The 21,543-nt window shown below is 45.6% G+C and overlaps 1 protein-coding gene across 3 annotated transcripts in view; it reads right to left on the reverse strand.

Moving 5' to 3' along the window:
* Window positions 1–212: 212 nt before the first annotated feature.
* Window positions 213–21,543, reverse strand: part of LOC119450737 (calumenin-B) — a 28,966-nt gene continuing 7,635 nt past the window's right edge. For all 3 annotated transcript variants that reach the window (XM_037714251.2, XM_049666177.1, XM_049666176.1), the window contains exons 4-7: window positions 21,055–21,214; window positions 17,694–17,942; window positions 7,659–7,861; window positions 213–4,247 (exon numbers count right to left, since the gene is read on the reverse strand). In XM_037714251.2, coding sequence (XP_037570179.1) covers window positions 4,143–4,247; window positions 7,659–7,861; window positions 17,694–17,942; window positions 21,055–21,214 — 717 coding nt within the window. In that variant the 3' untranslated portion in view covers window positions 213–4,142. The remainder of the gene's footprint in view (window positions 4,248–7,658; window positions 7,862–17,693; window positions 17,943–21,054; window positions 21,215–21,543) is intronic.

A 21,543-nucleotide genomic window follows, 5' to 3' on the forward strand; every position in this document is an offset into this window, starting at 1 on the left:
GTTCAAGCAACAGGAACGATCTGCATGATTAACGTTCAATATACACACTGCAAGCTACGGTGAGATACACTAATCTTGCCTTCACTGAGATCCTCTTCTGCTACGACAAGCTTCTGTGAAGCAAACAATTTGTTGCTTAATATTTCAAACCAAGCTGAACAACAGTGTCACATTGTTACTAAAATTTAACCATGCAAATCAACACTCACTGATGGCGCTTTCATAGAAAGTCTTTATTCAAATTGTGTCATGCGAGATTGTGTCAGCCTCTTTTTTGTTGTTGTTTTGTGTTTTTCTTTACAAAATGTTGAAAAAGAGAGCCTTTCCCTCCCCACACAACAGATCTCCACTCCACAAGCTGCAGACGACACTAAACTCTCACTGCAAAGTATTACAGGCACACAGACGTGGCAGCTTTGGCACGCGGCTACGTGGCCGTCTTTGGATTACTACGTCGGCAAGCTGGAAGCGCGCTACTGTCATGCAGAGGACGAGGTGTTTGCATATACACCGGCCACAGAAAAGAAAAAGAGCAACAAATCAAATACTCCAACAAACTCGGCATGCAAACTAGCTAAGTAAAAAATAAATCTATGAGCAGCGTAGCCGCAACGTATCTTGCACTCAATAGAACAGTCAGCAAAGGGGCCTGTGGCAAGCAGGGAAACCAGTTTAAAGCTGCCTAGTATTCATAAGTACTGTGCATAAAGCAAATTGATAAGAGAGCCAGCGTTGCTTGTGATAATTTGTTACGTGAAAAGTGCGCAGTACCAAAGTTTGAGTGGACAGCTACAGCGTGACAACTCCTCGTCATACAGCGTCAAATCCTTCAATACTAAAACCTTGAGCCAATGGATATCACGTGATTACTCCTTCATATACAGCCTAGACTTTCTTTGCTATCGATCTTTGCGCCTACGGTTTCCAAGTGATCACGCTTATATGCATAGTCTCAACTTCTTAGCTGCAATGGCATCTTCTCTGAACTGAATTCCAGTATGGTAATTCGGGAAACAGGCTGAGCAACCCCGTATTTATGTTTTGCTTAACCAATTTTGCACCTACGCAATCAACTAATGGTACCGACTAGCCCAAGCCTCTATGGTCTTGCAACTAATGGTACGTTGCCGACTTTGTTCTCTCACAGCTGCACACAATTTTTTGACAACTTAGTGTGTGTGAAATCAGTGACGTACACCACAAAAGACAAAAATAGCTGTGTTCCTAGACACTATATGGCATAAATCACCAAGTTCAACGAATTATAACTGAAAGGGGAAAAAAAAAAGGGGCACCAAACATGGGTTACAACTTGTCTTCTGAATATACCACTGCTTGAAAGAGACCACTATGGTTAGGCTCTAGCCACTAGGCTACGTTGACTGCTCTGCATTGAAATTACAGACTGTTGCGAGTCGTTTGCTTTGATCAATGAGTGCTAGGCTGCAAAAGAAAAAGCATCATGACTAGGTGCTGTAAAAGAGCACAACAGCCGCTTGAAGAAAAAGAAAGATTCATGCCTGTTCCTGCAGTGAGTTGCAAGTTGTGCCAGAAAAAAAGACCAAGAAAAAAAAAATAGGCACCTAGTGGAAAAGTGAACACCCACCAGAATGAGGTACACTGCATGCAACTTCAGTTACTGTGGCAATCTGGAAGAATGTAGAATTTCTTACAAAGCAGCACCGTGAAAGATAAAGTTAAGAAAAGAGAGGACGCATATCAGGCACTCGGATAAAGTTTGCAGAAGGGGAAAGAACGTATTGTCTTAATTACTTTGGAACAACCTTAGCCACTAACTGCTATCAACCAGCATATTTGGTATCAAAACATGAAGCAACACTAATATCAAGTATGAATTACATTTTTTTTCTTTTTTTCTTGCCCCCCATTTGAGTAAATACATTTTGAACAGGGAAACAAAAAGAAAGCCTTAAATGCAAGCCAAGCACTTTCACCTCTTGGCTTGACAGAAATGCACGATTCTCAGAATAAAAAGTAAAGGTACACATATGAGGCATTTCATTCGTGCACACGCTTATGACACACTCGGAGAAAGTTTGTTCTCACGAAACAGATGCGACTACCCTGTCAGCACAGCACAAAAGTAAAACTGATGCATGAAGTATCTAAAAGGATGACGTACATGTAATTATATCTTTGGAACGCAGCACTACCACAAAGCAAATGCTACAACAGAGACAAAGGTACAGTCCAATATGCGTAGCAGAGAGCTACACATGCAACTACGTATAGATATGTTAACAGTATACGGGTGTGTGAATAGTGATTTTTCAGACCGAATCAAATATGAATCGAATAATGCCAGAACTGAATCGAAAACAAATATAGAATACTTTTCGAATAGTTTTCAAATAATGAACAGCTGTTGTCACGATTATAACAAAATGATGTTCGCATCCTAATATTCTTAAAGTTGGCAAGTTTCAGTCATTACATAGTACGTAATGAAGCGTTTAGTAAAAGCACAAATTGGGCACTAGGGGCAAACAAGTAGATTCTTTGCATGCACAGGACCCTTCAGAGAGAGCGAATGGTGGCTGTATAGAATGTAAAGTATGGATACTTAAGTGACGTAGCCTGGTTCACTACGCAAGTTCTGATGTTTTTTGGTCTATTTTATGCCCGCAAGGATGAAAATGTAGCATACTTTTGCTCTAATTATATGCTTAACTGGGTGCAATTGACGTTTTGTAATATTCGAAAAGTATTAGAAAAATATTCACATTTACGAAAAGTGACTATTCCGTTCAAAGACCGAATCAAATAGGATACTATTCAATTTGTTATTCGAAAGTTTAGAATATTCACACACCTCTAGGTAACTGACAAGTTTTTTTTTTTTTTTGTTCCCATTTTCAGATCAACTAAGTACTCAACTGTTTATTCTACGGCAACTGACTTCCAAAATATAAAATGAACACAGTTTAACAAACTCTGCCAGTGCATTCTTTTGTTCAATATCTCTCATTCAAGATGATTACCCAGAGGAAACATGTCAAAGAACATGTCAAAGAACATGTCAAATAAATCGTATCAAAGAACAACATCCCAATTAACCCGAGATAATTACATTCTTCACTACCTCTTGATGTAGCGCAGCAGACACTGTGGTTTTGGCAACAAGTGTGGGTCACAGAAGACATATATTAAAAAATACAGCACACTACTGTTGGCCCCCTAATTACTGCCAACAGAATGAAAAAAAGGAAAGATGGCTAAGGAATAGCCCAAGCAGAAAGTGTGGGTAAAGATGAAAACGCAGGCGTTGGGTGTAATTGATGGTTCACCCAGAAATGCACTTCGTCATGTGCATTGTACACAGGGCAGACACTGCCAGCTCTGGCACAATAAAAATTTCGTTGTATAGTCGGCAACAGTTGCCATAAACAAAACTATGAAAAACGAGCAAGAAAGGAACGTAATGATCCGATGTAAAAATTTAGCTGAATGCATGTCAAACCAGTGTTGTGAGACGGAAGTAGGCATTCACAGTGGCACTACTAAACATTTATGTATGTAAATAAAGATATAGAAGCAGTCCTAAATTGTGATGAAAGAATCTGGAAAAATATAATGAAAGATGTGACCATTGTTCTTAATGTGCCACCATCAAGAGCATGATTTCCCTGTTTAAACCTCACAATTCATTTTCTTACAAGGTCCAAATGCTTCCAAGTACGCTGTTGAACAGCCAGAATTGGTGCAGACTCGCAACAGATTTTTGCATACAAGAAAAAATAAGCATAGTATTTGACAATTCAGGAACAGGGTAGTTTCCCACGAGGTCACTTGAGTCAGTTCCTCTAATTGGAAAACAAGCATTGCATAAATTTGACAGAGCTACAAAGGGAACTAGTATATTCACAAGGCAAAAAGATGAGAATGAGCACGCTGAAAGTCAGAAATGCCACACGCAAAGAGGAACAAGGTCAAGGTAATGAGTGAATGTGACAGCACACACTTTCTCAATGTCAACAGGCGACGAGCAAAAAAAACAAACACAGCTGAGATAACAGGTGAATGCCAGACGTAATGGCCAGTGCATCCAACACATAGATGTGATGCCCGTGGAGTCAAGAAAGCCCGGGACTGGCAACAAATGCGCACAAGTTTCTCGATGCTCAGAACTCGTCATGCCGGGTCAGCGCCTCGCCGTAGTCCGTCGCCTGGCTTCCCACAAAGACGTCGTACTTGTCGATGATCTCGTCTCTGGTGAGCTTGCCATCCTGCAAGGAGCGCAACAGGGTGACCATCTTCTTCGTTCTGGGGTTTTACCTGCCAAAACCAGTTCTGATTATGAGGCACGCCGTAGTGGAGGGCTCTGAATTAATTTTGACCACCTGTGGTTCTTTAACGTGCACTACAACGCAAGCACACGGGCGTTGTTGCATTTTGCCTCCATCGAAATGCGGCCGCCGTGGCCGGGATTCGATCCCACGACCTCGTGCTCAGCAGCGCAATGCCTCAGCTAACTGAGCCACCGCAGCGGTAGAACACCCTGACTATGTGAGGAAAGAGTGCAAGATGGCTTGAATGAAAGTGGGCACAAGAAAGCTGGCATGAAATAAATGAAGAGTTATTGGGTAAAGCAACATACAGGCTAAGGAGATGCCATAGTAGGGGGCTCTAGATTAATTTCGGCCGCGTGGTTCTTTAACATGCACTTTACAGCAGGCTACCATTAATGCACGATTCTCAGAATAAAAAGTAAAGGTACACATATGAGGCATTTCCTTCGTGCACACGCTTATGACACACTCGGAGAAAGTTTGTTCCCACGGAACAGATGCGACTACCCTGTCAGCACAGCACAAAAGTAAAACTGATGCATGAAGTATCTAAAAGGATGACGTACATGTAATTATATCTTTGGAACGCAGCACTACCACAAAGCAAATGCTACAAAATAACTCTATGTAACTCCGGTTAATTCGATTTCGACCAAAGGGCCCGGCCGGCACCTATGCACTTCTATGCATATAAACATCGGCCGTATAAACTTGTAAACATTAGCTTACTAACTAAATTAACAAGCACGGTGTCATGCACGCACAGGCAAACATGAACACATCTGGCTCGATGACCGCGGAAACTCACTGTCAAAACGCCGGATTGAGGAAGCGCGGCAGCAGCAGCGAGCGAATTAACCTTCGGGCTGTGTCTCGCTTCAACGCGAACTAAACGTCGACAGCACAGCACATACGAAGCTGCCGGTATTAGTTGCACTTTGTCTACATCGCAGACTGCTTTGAAGATGAGGCCCATGCGGGTGCGCACTTTTTGCACGTCGCAGATCGCTTTCAAGATACGGCCCCCCTCCTCCCTTCGCCTTGCCTCGCACGTGACAGAAGCAGCGCGCTTCTGCCCCGCCTTTCTCCCTCACGCACGCGAGGTTGAGCTGCGATTGTTGGCTGACCCTCGCAAGCTTTCACTCGCACATACGGTGTACAGCGCATAACGACAATGTTACCGTGTTTGGACTTTATACGGATACTCACAGCGACGTCCACAACCCCGGTGACAGCAGAAATGCGCTTGGAGTGTCCCTATAATTGCTATATCGTAATAAAAGTGGATGCATATTTGATTCGAGGGTATGTTAGAATCGAGCAAATACTGGCAAAGGAATCAGTGGTGTGTTTTCGTGCTCTTCCTGCATCTTGTTTAATTTGACCCACAAAATAATTCAACCAATTTCGTTGGTCCCCATCAGGGTCGAATTAACGGAAGTCGACTGTAGTATGGTACATGAGTCTTTTCAAATTCTGCCCTCCATTGGAGAATGAACCTTCACGGTTAGTGGCAGAAAGCCATTGCCACTGAGTCACCATGGCAGGTAACATGCAACAGGGGCAGCCAAGTCTCTATGGAGCCAGCACTGGCAATGACAAACACAGCACTTCCAAAAGACGGACATAAATGGGGCTGCCTGGTACCCAACTCAAAATGCACCACGAATTGTAGCCAAAGTAGCCAAACTGTGATTAAACTATCAGCTAAGCTATCCATGCTCTCCTCCCAATGGTATTAGTAACAGACATATCTAATACCATGTATGGCACCAAGGAAGATTCTATTTACGTGTGCTGCCCAACCAAGACTGAGCAGCGGCAACAGTGCCAATGGCAAGTAGTAAAAGGGCACCCAGTGTGTGATGGCCCTGCGTGAACAAGTAATGCATTATGAAAACAGTAGTGTGCTCTTTTTGTAGAGACATTTTATGTGGATTACACACGGCTGGAAAAATTGTGCCGAAATGGCCCGCAACCATGTAAAGGCCACATCTTGTCAAAATCGCGAAAGAAAGTTCACCTCTTAGCTAGTGTATTGAATATTTGCTAATTTACGAACCCACTCGGAAACAATTTAAATGAATTTCGAGAACAGCCAAAATATAATTAAGCTATAGAGAAGGCAAATATTTTGTGGATGACAGGTCTCAAAGAAGTAGTTAATCTATAGTGTAAAGTGACCAAACCTCGCAACCCTGAACCACAGAATTGCCAAAGCTATCAATTTGACAGCAAAGATCTGATTGCACTGCAAGCTAAGTACAAGGCACCAGGGCTGCTCAGATGGGTTGAGTTCTTGACAAGCACAACCAGCTTGGAGACCAGGGCCCTGCCAAGCACCTTTCGGTTCAATGGGCTGCTAAAGCCAAAATGTTCGACAAGGCTGGATTCTCTTTTGAAACACAGCTTATCTCCTTCAGTCAGTGTGCCCACAAGTGTGCACATTTGGGTCGTGTGTTATAATTAAAAGCAGTAAATAAAATAATAATAATCATAATCCTATCAGGAACACTAAAGGACAAATTAGGGCCTCTCCCAGCAATCTGCAGTTACCCCCTGTCTGGAGTCAGCCCCCAACTACATCCTATGCCCACAAATTTACTAATCTCATCGCACCACCTGATCATCTACCATGGTTATATGTACTAAGCGTTCCATGGCCTGTCCAGTTCCATTTCTTCCTCTTAATCTCAACTAGGATACCAGCTACATGCATTCTATAATTTATAGTGCCACTTTCCTGTTTCTTAGCGCTATGCCTGCCATTTTTGGTTCCATCACTTGCTGTGCAATCCTTAGCTCCTTCTCAAGTTTCTTTGTCATCCTACAGCAACTTGACTGGTAGGCTGTCATCACTAGATTTAGTGATGGCAAATCAGTTCTACAGAAGCCTGCAAGGTAGAGGGAGGTTCACGAAAGGGAAAATAGCCATCCACCTGACTGTAGCATGAAGCTACGAAGGAAACCCATGCGGGTTTCTCAGAAAGAAAGCTTTGCAACTGAAGAAAAATTCGTCCTGGTTCGAGGACAAAACCTGGGACCAACGCCCTCCGGGGCGGTCACTCTACCATCCAAGCTAACCAGGCGGCTAGCAGACCGCAGTGCGAGGGCACATTGATCAACAACTTGAAGCACAGGGACCCCTTTCATACATTTAGTGATGAAGACAGTATGGAGTGGCTGCTCCGGTGATGACAGTGTCTCGTCAGCCGAGCCAGATGCACAGACAGCAACGACAATCACAACGTTCAGCAATGGCAATTTTTGCTGATCAAGCCGTCGCTACAGCCAATTCAGTGTGGTCAGCCAATCTGAGAAGTGCGTGAGAATGACCCCACTACTCACGTGGTCCTTGTCGGCCTCGTGGATCAAGTGGCGCGACTCGGAGACGCTGTGGTCGTAGTCGGCGGGCATGACCCAGTCACGCACCTCGTCGGGGCCCATGAACCCGTCCTTGTCCTTGTCACGGTAGTTCTTAAACTGCTCCTTCTCGTTCTGAACCCAGTCTGGCTCCACTTCCCCTTCGGCTGCACCTTCGTACATGTCGCCTGCCGTGCAAGCAAAAATGAAAACGGTGAGAAAACGTGCATAGTGTGTAGACAATGCTGCGGTGAACACGCAAGCCAAATATTATTCCACTGCATGCTGCCGGGAGCCAGCAATCTCACATAAAAGATTGCTTGCTCTCTCTCCTGCGACTTTAGAGGCCCCCCTTCTCTATTGCTGTTATGAACGACATCATAGCCAGCGGGAAAGCCAATATACACCAGCCACTGGGTGATTGTTCCTGATCATGCATTAAGGCCGGAGTACATGGAGCGAATAACCGGCGTCCGAGCGACGAACGTCCGACGGCCGGCGTCAATAAATTTGCCGTCCGTAGCCGATCTGCCTGTCCAGACATTTTCGTCGGGCGAACGCCGCCGCCGGAAGCGTCTAGCGCGCAGCGGTGGACGACAGCCAATCAGGAGGCACTAGTTCCGGTCGCAATGCATGGTGGTGTTTCGCGCGCGCGTGCCTTTTCGTGTCGTCTGCAATCGCGTTGGTGTTGCCGTGTCTGCATGTCTTTGCACCGATTGAATAGTTCCCAGTATGATCTCTCAGGAATCGCGTTGTATTTGTACACCCCATATCCGCTGATCTGCTGGGAAACAGACAAGCAGTGCAAGCTCTCTAGAACAACCTTCAACAGAAATCTTCTGATCTCAGAGGCCGCATGCTGTCGTCATGCCTATCTCCCAACTTCCCCGATAGATGGCGCTGGCATCGGATTTTTCTTTCGTTAGGCTTAGACGCGTTCGAAACAAGCGATCTCAAAAACTACTCAAGGTTATCCATAACACTCTGTCGTCGAAGCGACCTTAGACTAAGCGAAAGCCGTTTACGCAGTCATTTGCTACCAACCAAGTGAATTCTACAAGGACAACGCCAAATTCAGTTCGAAGCGGGCGGCCGGGACCGCCGCCAACACGGCGGCCAACACGCGGCGGCGTTCGCCGCATGTATCGCGATCGACACAGCGAACATCCTGCGTCGTGTCGCCGCGTCGTTACTTGACGCGTGAAGTTCGTCAAGAAAGTTCGCTCTATGTATCCCGAGCTTTACTCCTGAATAAACGCTCATTGCACACATGCACACCCCTTGAAATCTTTTAGTAAACAGAGAAGTGAGAGTTGCTAACACGTGCTGCCCATCCTGTCACTGCTCTTTTGTCACTCTGTGGCACCTTTTTCAGATGCCAGCCTGTAGGGGTTACCATAAGTGGATCTCGTAAAGAAGCAATTGGAGTGTGTGTTACAATGAAGAGCGTGGTATTCATTTCTGGACATGAAAAATTGGGCATGTGTTATAATCCAATAAATACGGTAATCCCAGAAACACAGTCAACTTCCGTTAATTCGATCCTGACGGGACCGACAAAACTGGTCGAATTATCCGGCGCGTCGAATTAAACAAATTTTGAGGCCACATAAGCTTCGCCTTTAAAGGAGTACTGACACAAAAATTTGTAGTCGAGATAACTTGTGAGATCGATTTACATGGACACACACACATCGTCTACAATATATCAGCGGCGAATATAGCTTAGCACATATTTAAAATCAATTTTATAAGTATGTGCGCGCAGCCACCCGCAAAGCACAGCACCTCGCAACATTGACATCAAGGAAGGATTGTAAATAACCAAGAAAACACTACGTCACTGTAGCTACGTCACGAGTTTGCGCTGACTTCGGGGCGGGGCCGGCGAGCAAGTTTCTCGCAGCTCCGATCGTCCCGGTGCTTTTTTTTCTCCCTGGTCGAGACGCTGGCCTCGTTCGCCGCTGACGGCGGCACAAACATCAGCTCAATTGTTTGTGACACGAGATAACTCTTAGTGTAAAGTGACCTCGAAAGTGTGCATGTTATGAAACGTGCTACTATATGGTTAATCGTTGGCGTGATTTTGGCTCGCAAGCGGTCAGCGCAGCCGCCGCAGCAATTGTCTCTACGAAGCGGCTCGCCTTGCTAACGTGTTTTCTCATCGCTACCAACGCCGTCGGCAAAACTAATTGTGCTGTCAGTTATGAGCGTCATAAATGTGCAGACGTTGATTGTGTTGATGAATACAGGCGCTTTGTTACGAGCTGCGGACGGATCGCAAGAGCCGTCGGCCTCGGATCAGACGGCCAGAGAGCTAGGCCTATATCGTTTCCCAGCGATCGCCAGCTCGCCTGTGGTGAATCGAATCAAAAGTGGTTGACCACGTCTAATACGGTGGCGACTCCCGCCTGGAGGAAATAGTCGCCGCTGGATGACGAAAACGATGACGGCGACGACATCGCAAAGCTCGTGCAGGCGTAGCAGACGAACTAGCAACACGAAGCTCGCTCGCCTGCGAGCGCGCTGGCTTGAACACGTCACAGTTTTGTGCGATCACGTGCTCACTGTGTTTACAATCCCTCTTCTCCCATCCCGTTGCTCTCTGAAACCGAAACTTGAGACTGGTCGCTGCAAAGAAGACTCCAAATAATTACCTGTAGCGTTCTGAAGCAAATGAGGTTTCGCGCCGTGATTACTGGGTCATTAGCTACTTATTACAGCAGAAAAAACAAGTTCGAAAATTTTTGTGTCAGTACTCCTTTAAGAGTGGAACGCGAAAGCATTAAAAGATCCCTGGCTGCTTATCAGGCTTTTTTCTCGTATATTCAAATTACAATCCAAGGCTATCACATCTGTAGGCTGTGGTTAAGCCATACTTTACGATTTTCTGACGGATATTACTTTGAGAAATTCAATTTGTGTTCACTAACGCCTTGCGCCACGCGAAGGGCCTGCCCGGTCGGGGTGGTTCAGGATGATTATTTCCGCCAACGACGCTGGCGAGCCCACGCCGACACCGATGCTGACACCGGATTTTCTGAAACACGGGGCCCTTAATGCTTTCTCGTTAAAAAGGCAGGAAAGACGCCTAAACTTGGCACTTGGTAGTATTGCCTTCACTTCAAAGACATTCACTTGACAGCCTTTAGACTTAGCTTCACCGCAATACAGCTATGTTATGCGGTGAAGCACACTAAGTGGGGGGAAAAGGTATCATTGTTACGGGCAGGCGCGGATCCAGGGGGGATGTCCGGAAGTCCTGACCCCCCCCTCAGATTTCTGCATCGCCCCCTCGCTGACAGGGGAATGGCCCTGTCCCCAAAAAAAAGTATCGCCACCAGCATTCTTCAAAATTATTTTTCGCGAGTACCAGTGGTATGAGCCATGTAGAAGTAAAGCTAGCTCGCTCACAAGCTTAGTTTTATTCCGTAGGGGTGTATTGTCGCGAAGCTGCCGTAGTTATTTTTTCTCATGAACACCTTGGACCTCCTGGCGCCGGCCGTGCCTTACTCTTCCCATCGGTGGCGTCGAATGAACGAGGGGACGTGCCTTTTGCCAAGCACGCAGATGTCCGCTCGAGCGCCTTCGCAACTGATCAACTCAGTTCCCGATTGGGGTGTCATCGGTTGCCTCATTGGCTGTCATCGGTTCCGCGACCAACCTGCTTAATGAAAGAGATCTCTCGCTGAAGTGTTCATATATAAATAATAACAACTAACAGCTAAACTAAGAACTTCACATAGGCAACTTTTTTTTAAAACTGTAGCACTCAGTGTGATCACTGGTTTTGGCACGTAAAACCCCAGAAAGAAGTGTGATCACAGTTACACGTTGACATTATCCAGTACGAGCACAGTACGGTTCGTACGCTACAAGTTTTTCATTGTAACTTCGCAGTTTCATTGTCGTACATTAAGCATAGGAGGCTCAAAGCCGTCGGATCCGTTTATCTGAGTGGCCGTTCTCGTAGGGTGCCTCGATGCCAGCGCCGCCGTTCAGGGTGGTGCCATCCTTTGACCGCCCCCGCGCCGCCGCTTTCTCGCTGCGGCGCCATCTTGAGTCACAGCGAGCGGTTGCGAGTGCTTGGTGCCGGTGCTTAGTTGGAGACACAGTGCGCGCGGATGCTTCGCTGACGCTTCTACTTGCTGGACAGTGTTCAGCCGCATGAATGACAAGCTTGTCAAGTGCATCGAGTCGACATGACGGGCTGTTGTGTTCCCAAGTGCACCGGATCGACGCGTAAAGGGCTTCGTTGTTTACGCTTCCCCCGGGACCCAGAGCGAAGGAAGAGATGGGAAGCCCAAGTAAAGCGGTATCACTGGAAGGCAACGGATAGCTCCTACATTTGCGAGGTAAGTGTCAAGAAAGTTTAGACTATCGCATCGTGTTTTTCATTTAAATAAGAAAGTATTCTCTGATCCTCGCTCACGTACCTACGTTCGCTCACGAACTAAGCACTGCACCGATGCTGAGTAGCCTATGGTTTGCGAGCGCGCGTCGCATAGGCTTTTGCCGTTTCGATCAGCGCAGTCTATGCGAGTAGTACCCTTATTTTAAGAACTGACGAAAATGCTTCGCCGCGAAATAGCCTTACATTAGCTACAAATCGTCATGTAAACCACCTATTTTACTTTTTCACGGGAAGCACACATCGTGTGTCTCTTGTTTCTTTTTTTTTTCCCCTCAGTTTCTTTTTTCGCTACTGGTTATTTGGGACTAAAGAACGCAGTGCTTCTTCTGGGGAGAGCGGCTGTTGTGTACGTGGCAAGCGAAGCATTGTGATTTTCTCTATTCTCAGCAGATATCTTGCGGATCTCAGGTTGTTACGTTATATAGCTGATTTTTTAGACGAATATATTTGTAGCGTGGTGCTCGTAAGCCGATGGTCATTCGTGCTCATTCCTGATCGTAGTGGGTACTGTGACGGTCTTTAAATGCCTGTGCACGGTATGCCCAGGTGTAGTAGAGGTAAGGGGCATCATGGGACCAAAATGTTTCGGCGCTTTCTGGCATAGTGTCTGTTGTAGCCTGTGCATTTCTTCGAAACGTGTGAAGCGAAATAATACAGGATTACTTCCGCGAAAATTTATTTTTAAGCACTGTAATAGGTTCTCTGTATTTACAAGGCAACTTTTCATATTAATAATCACTTTTGTTGTTTTACTTGTACTTAGAAACACTTTGAAGAGGACCAGTACGAGGGAAATCGACAGGATGGGCGCCGTCTGTTAAAGTCAACAGCCCTACATCATCATGGACTATATTTTCGAAGTGAAAAACATTGCTAATCTGTATTTGACTGTCTTAGTTTCATTTACAGTTTTTGTACGCGATATGTATGCAGTGTTATTTATTTTTTCAATGTAGTTATCAGTGTTCTAATGGTTATATATAAAATGTTCTGTACTCGCCATCGATGTATTTGCTGATGCGACGTATTCGATGGTAGCTGATGTATTCTGGCTGGATATCTTGATTAATATTACCCGCGGTTGCGTTTTCTTGTTTGCATTCTTGTTTTCGATTTATATTGTGTGTAATAAGGTTGATGTACTCACTTGAGCCCGCCCCCCCCCCCCCCCATGTAATGAATAAAGTAAAAAAAAAAACTCTCACTATCCCTAATTGTGTGTCGAGCCTACTTGCGAATTTCTTTTGTTTATCTCGTCTTTCAACATAACCTTCAGGCGCCACACAGTACATATAATTTTTCATGTACATATCTCTTGCATGATTGATTGTACTAGACATTATAAGTAAATGTATTTTGTGCATCGTTTGGTTTCTTGTGTGTACTACGCAAGATTGACACAGACAAGTTACGTTACATGTTTCTCTACAGCACTAACTAAACCTTATTTTCACATCGCAGTTATTTTTACACCAGCTTAATCCTGTCAGCACACAGTTTTGTGGGCAAAAAAAAGCAAAATTGCGCGTAGATATCGTCAAATAATTGCAACGAACGCGAAGAGCACGCGCAACGCAAGGGAAACTAACCGCCGTGCGCGAGTGGCTGGCTACGGTAAACGAGGCGTGACGTGTAAACCAAAATACAACAGCGAAAAAGAAAAACTTCCACACACAGGGGTTCGCAAACCTTATATACCAAGCATCGAAGCGCAAAAAAAAATAGTGCGTATTTCAAACATACACACGGCATATTAAATGTAAATTGAATTAGGCAACTTGGGGCATGTTCCCGGCGCCATACATTTACGTCTTGGACCTTCGACGAGTTAACGGCTATTGGTTATAAAGATGTGCAGATGCGATACCGATAAAATAATCCTCATCAAGGCAAAGCACTTGGAAGTGCGCCGCGAGTAACACATTTATGAACGCAAGCGTAGCCGAGTCTCAGCTCGTGTGACTCAATATGGCGGCGCCAGCGGGGTTGTCTCCACCCTGGACGGCGGCGCTGGGCATCGAGGCACCCTACGAGCGGGGCGAAGCCTCGAGCAGCGGCTGCGAAGTGGGGGAGCGTGACGTCAGCGGCCAACGCCAGCGCGCGGGCGTTGGCCGCTAACCACGCGTGGTTAGAGAAACGGGAGCAGATGCGCGCCTTGTGTAAAAGGATGACGTCGCGTGGGAAGCAAAACATGTAGACGCTGGCTCGCGCTCTCGGCTACTAGGCCACATCGTTCTTGTAGGTGGCGTCGTGAGTCTTCTTCATAGGCGGTGATTCGCATATCGTAAACAACCAGCCTAGTGGTTGCCGCGTTGGAGCTACAAAGCAAACGAAGGTGTCTCAGCCGAACACAAAGAATCTTCTTAAGGAAATCAAGATGTCCCAACAGAACTCCAAAGATGGACCCGTGCTTACGCATTGATAAGAAACCTGCGACAGATCATCCCAAATTTTATATTAAGAAACAATACACGCTAGATATACCGGGTGTTCAAAATTAAGCTTTATGGTGTTCTTAAAATTATGCACTGGGAGGCACGTAAAGACCACCTGGGCAAATAAGTTATGTGGCCAGGGGGACACAAAGTGAGATAATAATTATTGCTGTCAGCAGCCGAATAATACCTAAAATTTAATAATTAACTATTCATCGACTGCAGTAAGTGTGTATGTTTGTATTGAAAAGTTAGAGGCAGCCGTGTTTCTACACAGTTTCACTTGATAGAATTCTTCTAGCATGTCTATTCTCCAAGATATCCAACTCCAAATTTTAATTGTCGTTCGCATGATTACGCATGCAAGAGAGTGAGGATTGGCGCAAAGCTCCTCCATGATGTGACGCGGCTGTTGGGTGCGGCATTTAGTCTGACAACGCGGCGGAGGCATTGGCAAAGATAATAACTGTCCCCCTTCCCCTGACGGCTGGCGATATAAAAGAAATCGAAGAACCCGTAACCGCTGTCTTAACACGCGACCGCGCAGCCTGTAAAGCTGGCGGCAGCTGCCATGCCGAGATAATGGCGTGAGCGGAGAAGCCGGAGGGCAATGCGCGTGCGTAATGGTGACTAGACGACCGGGCATGGTCATTTCCTGGGCTACGCAAATAAAGTGACTGCTGATTTCCAAGTATTGTAAGTTTTATTGAAATAAAAAGCAACAACTACACCATCAACAACAGAAACCTTTTTAGCTATGCTAACGAATATTTCATATATACTACCGTTTTAAGTTTGATGTTGTCATGCACGAATCTCATGACAACACTTCACCCATCAGGATGTCAATGCCCTAAAGACGTTCAAAATGCCTCCCTTCCACAGAACCGCAAAGCATAAACCACTCCCGCGTCGATTCCATAACTCTTCGCAGTACGACAATAGAAATTTGGAGTCGGATATCTCGGAGCACGAACACGCTAGAATAATTCTTCCGACCGATACTGTGTAGAAACACTACTGTCTCCAAGTTTTCAATACAAACATACCCACTTACTGGAGTCAACAAAAAAATAATTGTTTAACTTAAGTGAATTCGGCTGCTCACAGCTATAATTATCCTCTCACTTTGTGCCCGCCTGGCCACATAACTTATTTGCACAGGTGGTCTTTGCGTGCCTCCCAGTGCCTAATTTTAAGAAAACCATAAATCTTAGTTTTGAACACCCTGTATTATCAGGCACAGCCGCCAAGCACAAGGCTGTATTGGGTAACGTCCTTTTCCTTTATGCTCGGAGAAACCGATACCTGGCTTCGCTATAGGGCTTCTTCCTCTTTCTGGGGTTTTACGTGCCAAAACCAGTTCTGATTATGAGACACGCCGTAGTGGAAGGCTCCGGATTAATTCTGCCAACCTGGTGTTCTTAAACGTACACTACAACGCAAGCACACGGGCGTTTTTGCATTTCGCCTCCATCGAAATGCCGCCGCCGCGGCCGGGATTCGATCCCGCGATCTCGTGCTCAGCAGCGCAACACCTGAGCTGACTGAGCCACCACGGCGGGCTACAGGTGTTGCTCTAGCCGTATAAAACGCGGGTTTATCGTGAGCAGAAACGGTGCATTTCGGTAAATGAGAAAGGCTACTATCATCATCATCATCATTGACAGAAGCTGACCCCCCCCTCAGAAAAAACCTGGATCCGCCCCTGGTTACGGGACATAGCACATGTTCCTTAATTTACACATGCGCAGGCGCTGGCCATCTCCCGTCACAGTACAAGCTCTGAGTGGCTGCCAGTATGCTTATTAGCCATCTAAGTGCTCGTATCGTGACCGGAGAAAGCGCGAGCAACCCTATATAATTAAGAAACGCATACTATGTCCCGTGACAGTGGCCCCTTTCCATTCTTGATATGCTTCACCGCATAACAATGCTGTATTGCGGTGAAGCTGGCCAGTTAAGCTTGAATTTTTTGGCGAAGGCCAGTTTTGAGACTAAAATAACGGAAGTTTTGGCCCATAGAAATGTATGGGTGCCGACCAGAACTTCCAATCAGGATCAAATTAACCAAAAAAATCCAATTAACCGGAACCAAATTAACGGAAGTCTACTGTATACTGAAACGGATAAGTAGGACCGCCAGGTATACACAACTCTTGCAGCTATGCCGCTAGCTGACTTTTGCTCATATTTCATACAGAAGTAGCATTTCATGGTGGGTTCAGTTTAATACCCCATCTGGGAGAATATTTTGCTTGTTTCTTTCACAATAAAGCTGAAGTGAGTATGGCCTGTTGCATCATCAGAAGTGCCCCCTTTGCGGCACACTTGTTGTCTCGTTATATCTCTGCACATTCTTTGTGTTTGTGCGATGTCGCAGACATATTAAAGCAGTCAAGAACAAAAATTTGTTGAAGTGTCTTGAATGCATGTTGCCTGCTAAGGCTCAACTGGCTGACTTGTGTCACTACGAACAGTGACATGCTCTTTGCTGCCCGGGTGACTGCAATTGCACTTTTTTTTGAAAATTACCACCCTTCACCTGATTAGGTATGTGATGATGCAGCACCCTGTTGTGCAATTAAGAAAATGCAAGGTCTCTAGATTTGTGCTAGAAAACATCCACACATAATATGCTTTGCGCACAGGAAAAAAAAATTTACAAGAGGTTTTGGAAGCAAACATACAAACAAGTTAATCTACACAAGTAGATAGTCACAAAGTAAAGGCGTGTTCATGTAGCAAATATTTCTCAATTCTTTTCTTTTCCAACTGAATAATAGAGGGTGTCCAAATCGAAGAGGTCCAGTGACAGCTTCTCTCGGTGTAACGAAAGCCCATCTCCAAGGCCCCCCCCCCCCCATGCTTGGTCCTAGGTTCTGTAAAATCTCGGTCAATGAGATTTTACTGCCTATCACAAACATCTGGCCTCAAATTCGGTCGCTCATGCCAACTTCATAACCACAAAAGCCAAAAGCTATCTCAAAAGGTCCTACTATGCACCGTCAAATGCTTGGACTGATTTGATCCGTGACTAAAGATGTGGTAAATGCTTCAATGTTGATTGTGAGTGGTGAGCGTGATTGCATTTTACGTCTCACATGAGTAAACAACCAAAGTACAATTGGATATTTTTTAATGACGGGAAGAATAGAGAAATGGACCTACCAATGTACTCGTCGAGGGAGATCTTTCCATCCTTGTCCTTGTCAATGTCTTCCATGGTCTCTTCAACGACGACACCCTTCATGTCCTCACTCTCCTCAGGATGCAAGAAGTCGCCAAACTCATCCTTGTTAAGGTGGCCGTCACCATCCTTGTCGGCACGGTCCCAGCGCCGCTTGTCCCGACGCACCATGTCCTGAAAGCTCATGGCACCCCCATCTGAGTCAGAGTCCGAGTCATCAGCATCGCTTCCTGCAAGAAAAGCAAGAGTCTTGCACTTTTCGTAACACATCATAAGAAAGAAGTCTAAGGCAGTGTGGCAGCGCTGTTGTACTGTGACAAAGCGTGGCAGAGCAGCGCGAGCACAAGCACCCATGAGGAGATTAAAGTTCAGTCGATTCTTGATACATCCAGTGGCAGCATTGTCTTTTTGCTATTGCAAGAAGACAACCCACTTATAACAATACCGGTTTTAACACTATATTGGATATAACATTGAGCAGCCATGGCACTGACAACTTTTGTCTGTGTCCTATGATTAAATAAACCGTTTACTTCAATGTTCCCATGCCGTGCTATTGGTTGTAACAAATAAATTTGGCTACTGGGTATCTGCGCCAAAGAAAGAAAGAAAAAAAAAATGCGAGCTGTCCCATCTAAAGCTGCGCAACCATGTGCCACTCTCCTGTCTCCTTTCCACCCCTCTGAAACCTGTGTCCACTGGGCCGGTAGCCCTGACGGCCACCCTCGCCGACACAGTCAACTCATGTTTCGGAGAGGTGGAAGGAAGACGGGAGAGAAGCACACGATACGGCAAGGTGCGCAACGACTCGCATTTCTTCTTTTTTTTTTTTTGCCGGATTTCACATTTCTTTTTCTGTCAAAGCAGACACCCAGTAGCCATATTTAATTGTTATCACCAATAGTGCAGCATGGAAACATTGTATTAAGCAGTTCATTTCACCATAAAACACGCTTTCAGTGCCGCGACTGCTCATTGTTACACACGAGTATAGTGATACTTGTTTCTATCTAATTGAAATGTTTTGATGTGTGTCCCCCCTTTTCTCCTTGTTTTTTCATGCAACCCAGTTATAAGAATTATTGGTCCTTACAATGGAATATTCTTGGCGTTTCAATATCTTTATAAGTGTTTGGTGGTGATACTGGACCATGAAACAGCACATTCCATATCAGGAGTATCCCTTGATAGCAAGAAACCAGAGCAAGAAACCTTTAGAAGTGGAAACTCCACCAGTTGGGGCACCCGGAAATGTCACAAGCTCGCGGAGCCACTATCATGCTGGTGGCACCTGGTGGCCGAGAAAGAAATTATTGCCGATTTGGTTGCCAAGGCAACCGGCCGCGCGCATTGCTCCCGTTCGGCCGCACGCCTGACAAGTTCTACTGCGGGCACTCACACGTCCCACCTGCATCCCATCTTAGGCTAATAAATTCCGAACAACGGCACACTGCACGTATCAGCGCTGTTAGTATTACGGCCCTCGAACAGACACTGACAAGAACAGTTGCTGATTGACTTAAAAGCGCCCAAATACAATGTTACAGCGTGCACGCTGAAGTGAATGCTCGTGTCGTCTGCTTTGAGCGGGAGACACAGGTGCCGCCGAAGTGAACGCGCCTGAGCAGCCCACCGGTACACACTACCGCCGAGCTTCAGTTTCTTTTTTTTTTTTGCTGCTGCTTGCACGACGCGCCGCAACTGCATGCGCCCCCGTCGGCGCATACTAACGTGACGTTATCTGGTCGCCCGTGCTGACGGGAGTTTCTACTCCTAAATAATCCTCCTCCGTGCCCTAGGAGCTGTTATGCAATACAATTGCTTCCCTTCTGGCCTGACCATCCTGACATCTGTTTTCAAGTTGACAACATCACATTGATAACAGTAGCAATCTGGACGACTTGATACTGCTTCATCTTTGAAAAGGTGCTCAGAACGGGGCACAACGTTAAGGGAGACAGGCTACGGTGCATGTGTTCTGTCTGCTTAGCTTCTTCCCTCATTCTAAGTGCCTTTTCAAGGATGCCAGCCTAATGTTGCAGCAGGCATGGTATGGTCATATACTCAGCACCTTGCCCAATATCCTTGTCAAAATTTGTGGCATCCTAATGGTACTGTAATACAGATTATATCCATTAATTCTACCCTAATGGGATCGACAAAATTCAGCGAAATATCCAGTGGCTTGAATTAAAGGAGGTCACGACATGATATAATGAAGAAAACGTGTGTTATGCTGAAACAAGGTGAAGCAATTCTACATCTTCCAATGTGGACAAAAGGGTGTGTTAGCTTCAGTTTATTTTATGTGTGTGTATGTTTCTGCTCTGTTTCTTCAGTGCTCGTGCGTTCCAACTCTTCTATGCATGCATGTGTGTGTGCACGCGTGCATGTTGTATTGCTGCAGGCGCATCTAACCTCGTAAAATGGCCAATACTTGTGCTACCGAGTACTACATACTGTCTAATTGGCAGTGGCGTGCTGATGCAGTTTATCAACGTCGGTGACAAATTACACGAGATACTGTTCCACGTATTTGCACACATGACAAGTCACAGGAGAGACCACAGGGGGAGCCTGTGAAGGATGCTGGGAACAATGTACTAAACGGTGGGGTGTGTGCAATGTGAGACACTGGTGGCGTGTCGCTGCAGTGATGTGTGTAGAGTTACTGTAAGTGCTCCTACAGGAAGCAGAGTTGCACTTCCGAAATCAGTATGTTTTGTTTTTCTTTCTTTCAGTTCCATAACTGCACAATAAACAAACTCTTCTTTCTTCTGTATTTTGTACTAGTTCATAATTGCTGTTTAGTGTGTGTTTTGACAGATGCCGCCGCCGAAGGATCTCGTTTTCTCAGCACGTGCAAGAGGTTATTTCTATTCATTCAGAAGTCGAGCAACTACCACAGCTCGCATACACGTAGTTTGTAATAGAGTGTTCCTCGAGTGTCCATGGTAAAGCAGATTGACCATGTTGGTTGACGATGATCACTCGTGTCGCAACAAGCTTGGCTCCTACAAATCTGACGTGTGTGGTTCGCACAACGTTGTGTGAACAAAATGGCAGGCCTTCGTGTAGCCTGGCTCCCTGTGAAAGAATATGCAGCAACTCTAGCGATGTGTGATTTGAGCACGAACGTCGATACTATGCCTCCTGCATTACGCAGTGCTTCACACATGTTTGTATCGATACAACCGTAGATCAATTCCAACATATCACATCCATAGGATGAATTGTAACTCTTCTATTACAGAATCTAGAATCTAGAAAACTTATACTGCACCTCCACCCGCACACGTCTCACACCCTGAAATCTGCAAGCACCGACTGATCTTTTCGTACCTTCCGCTCCGTATGTAATGTTACGGTACTCCTCCCAGCTGACACGGTTGCTCTCCTGGGGGTTGTAAACCTTCCACTGCTTGTCAACGTCATCACGGATGTAACGCTTCTGCGTGTGCCGGATCCACTCCTCGAGCTCCTGCTGCGTCACGTAGCCATCCTGCAAGTCATGCACAGTCACTGCTAAGCTGGATGCCACAGATACGAGTCCCAATGATGCTGGCAGGTAGGCTGATGCCAAGACAACTTCAAATGATTAAAAAGGAATGACAATGATGACTTCTTAACCCTTTATTGATGGCACATAAGATATCCGGAAAAAAAATCGTTTATTTTCTATTTAAATGTGTAAAACACATAAAGAATAAGCTTAATCAGCGAAACAAAAATATTTCGCGGAAACTTTTTTTAGCAAGAGGACAGAAATCACTGGCAGGAAACTTGAAGTGGGCTTCACCCCAAACCATCGAAGGCTTTGTTTGAAATTTT

Source organism: Dermacentor silvarum, chromosome 4 (genome assembly GCF_013339745.2).
Source record: "Dermacentor silvarum isolate Dsil-2018 chromosome 4, BIME_Dsil_1.4, whole genome shotgun sequence".
In the NCBI taxonomy this organism is placed as follows: Eukaryota; Metazoa; Arthropoda; class Arachnida; order Ixodida; family Ixodidae; genus Dermacentor; species Dermacentor silvarum.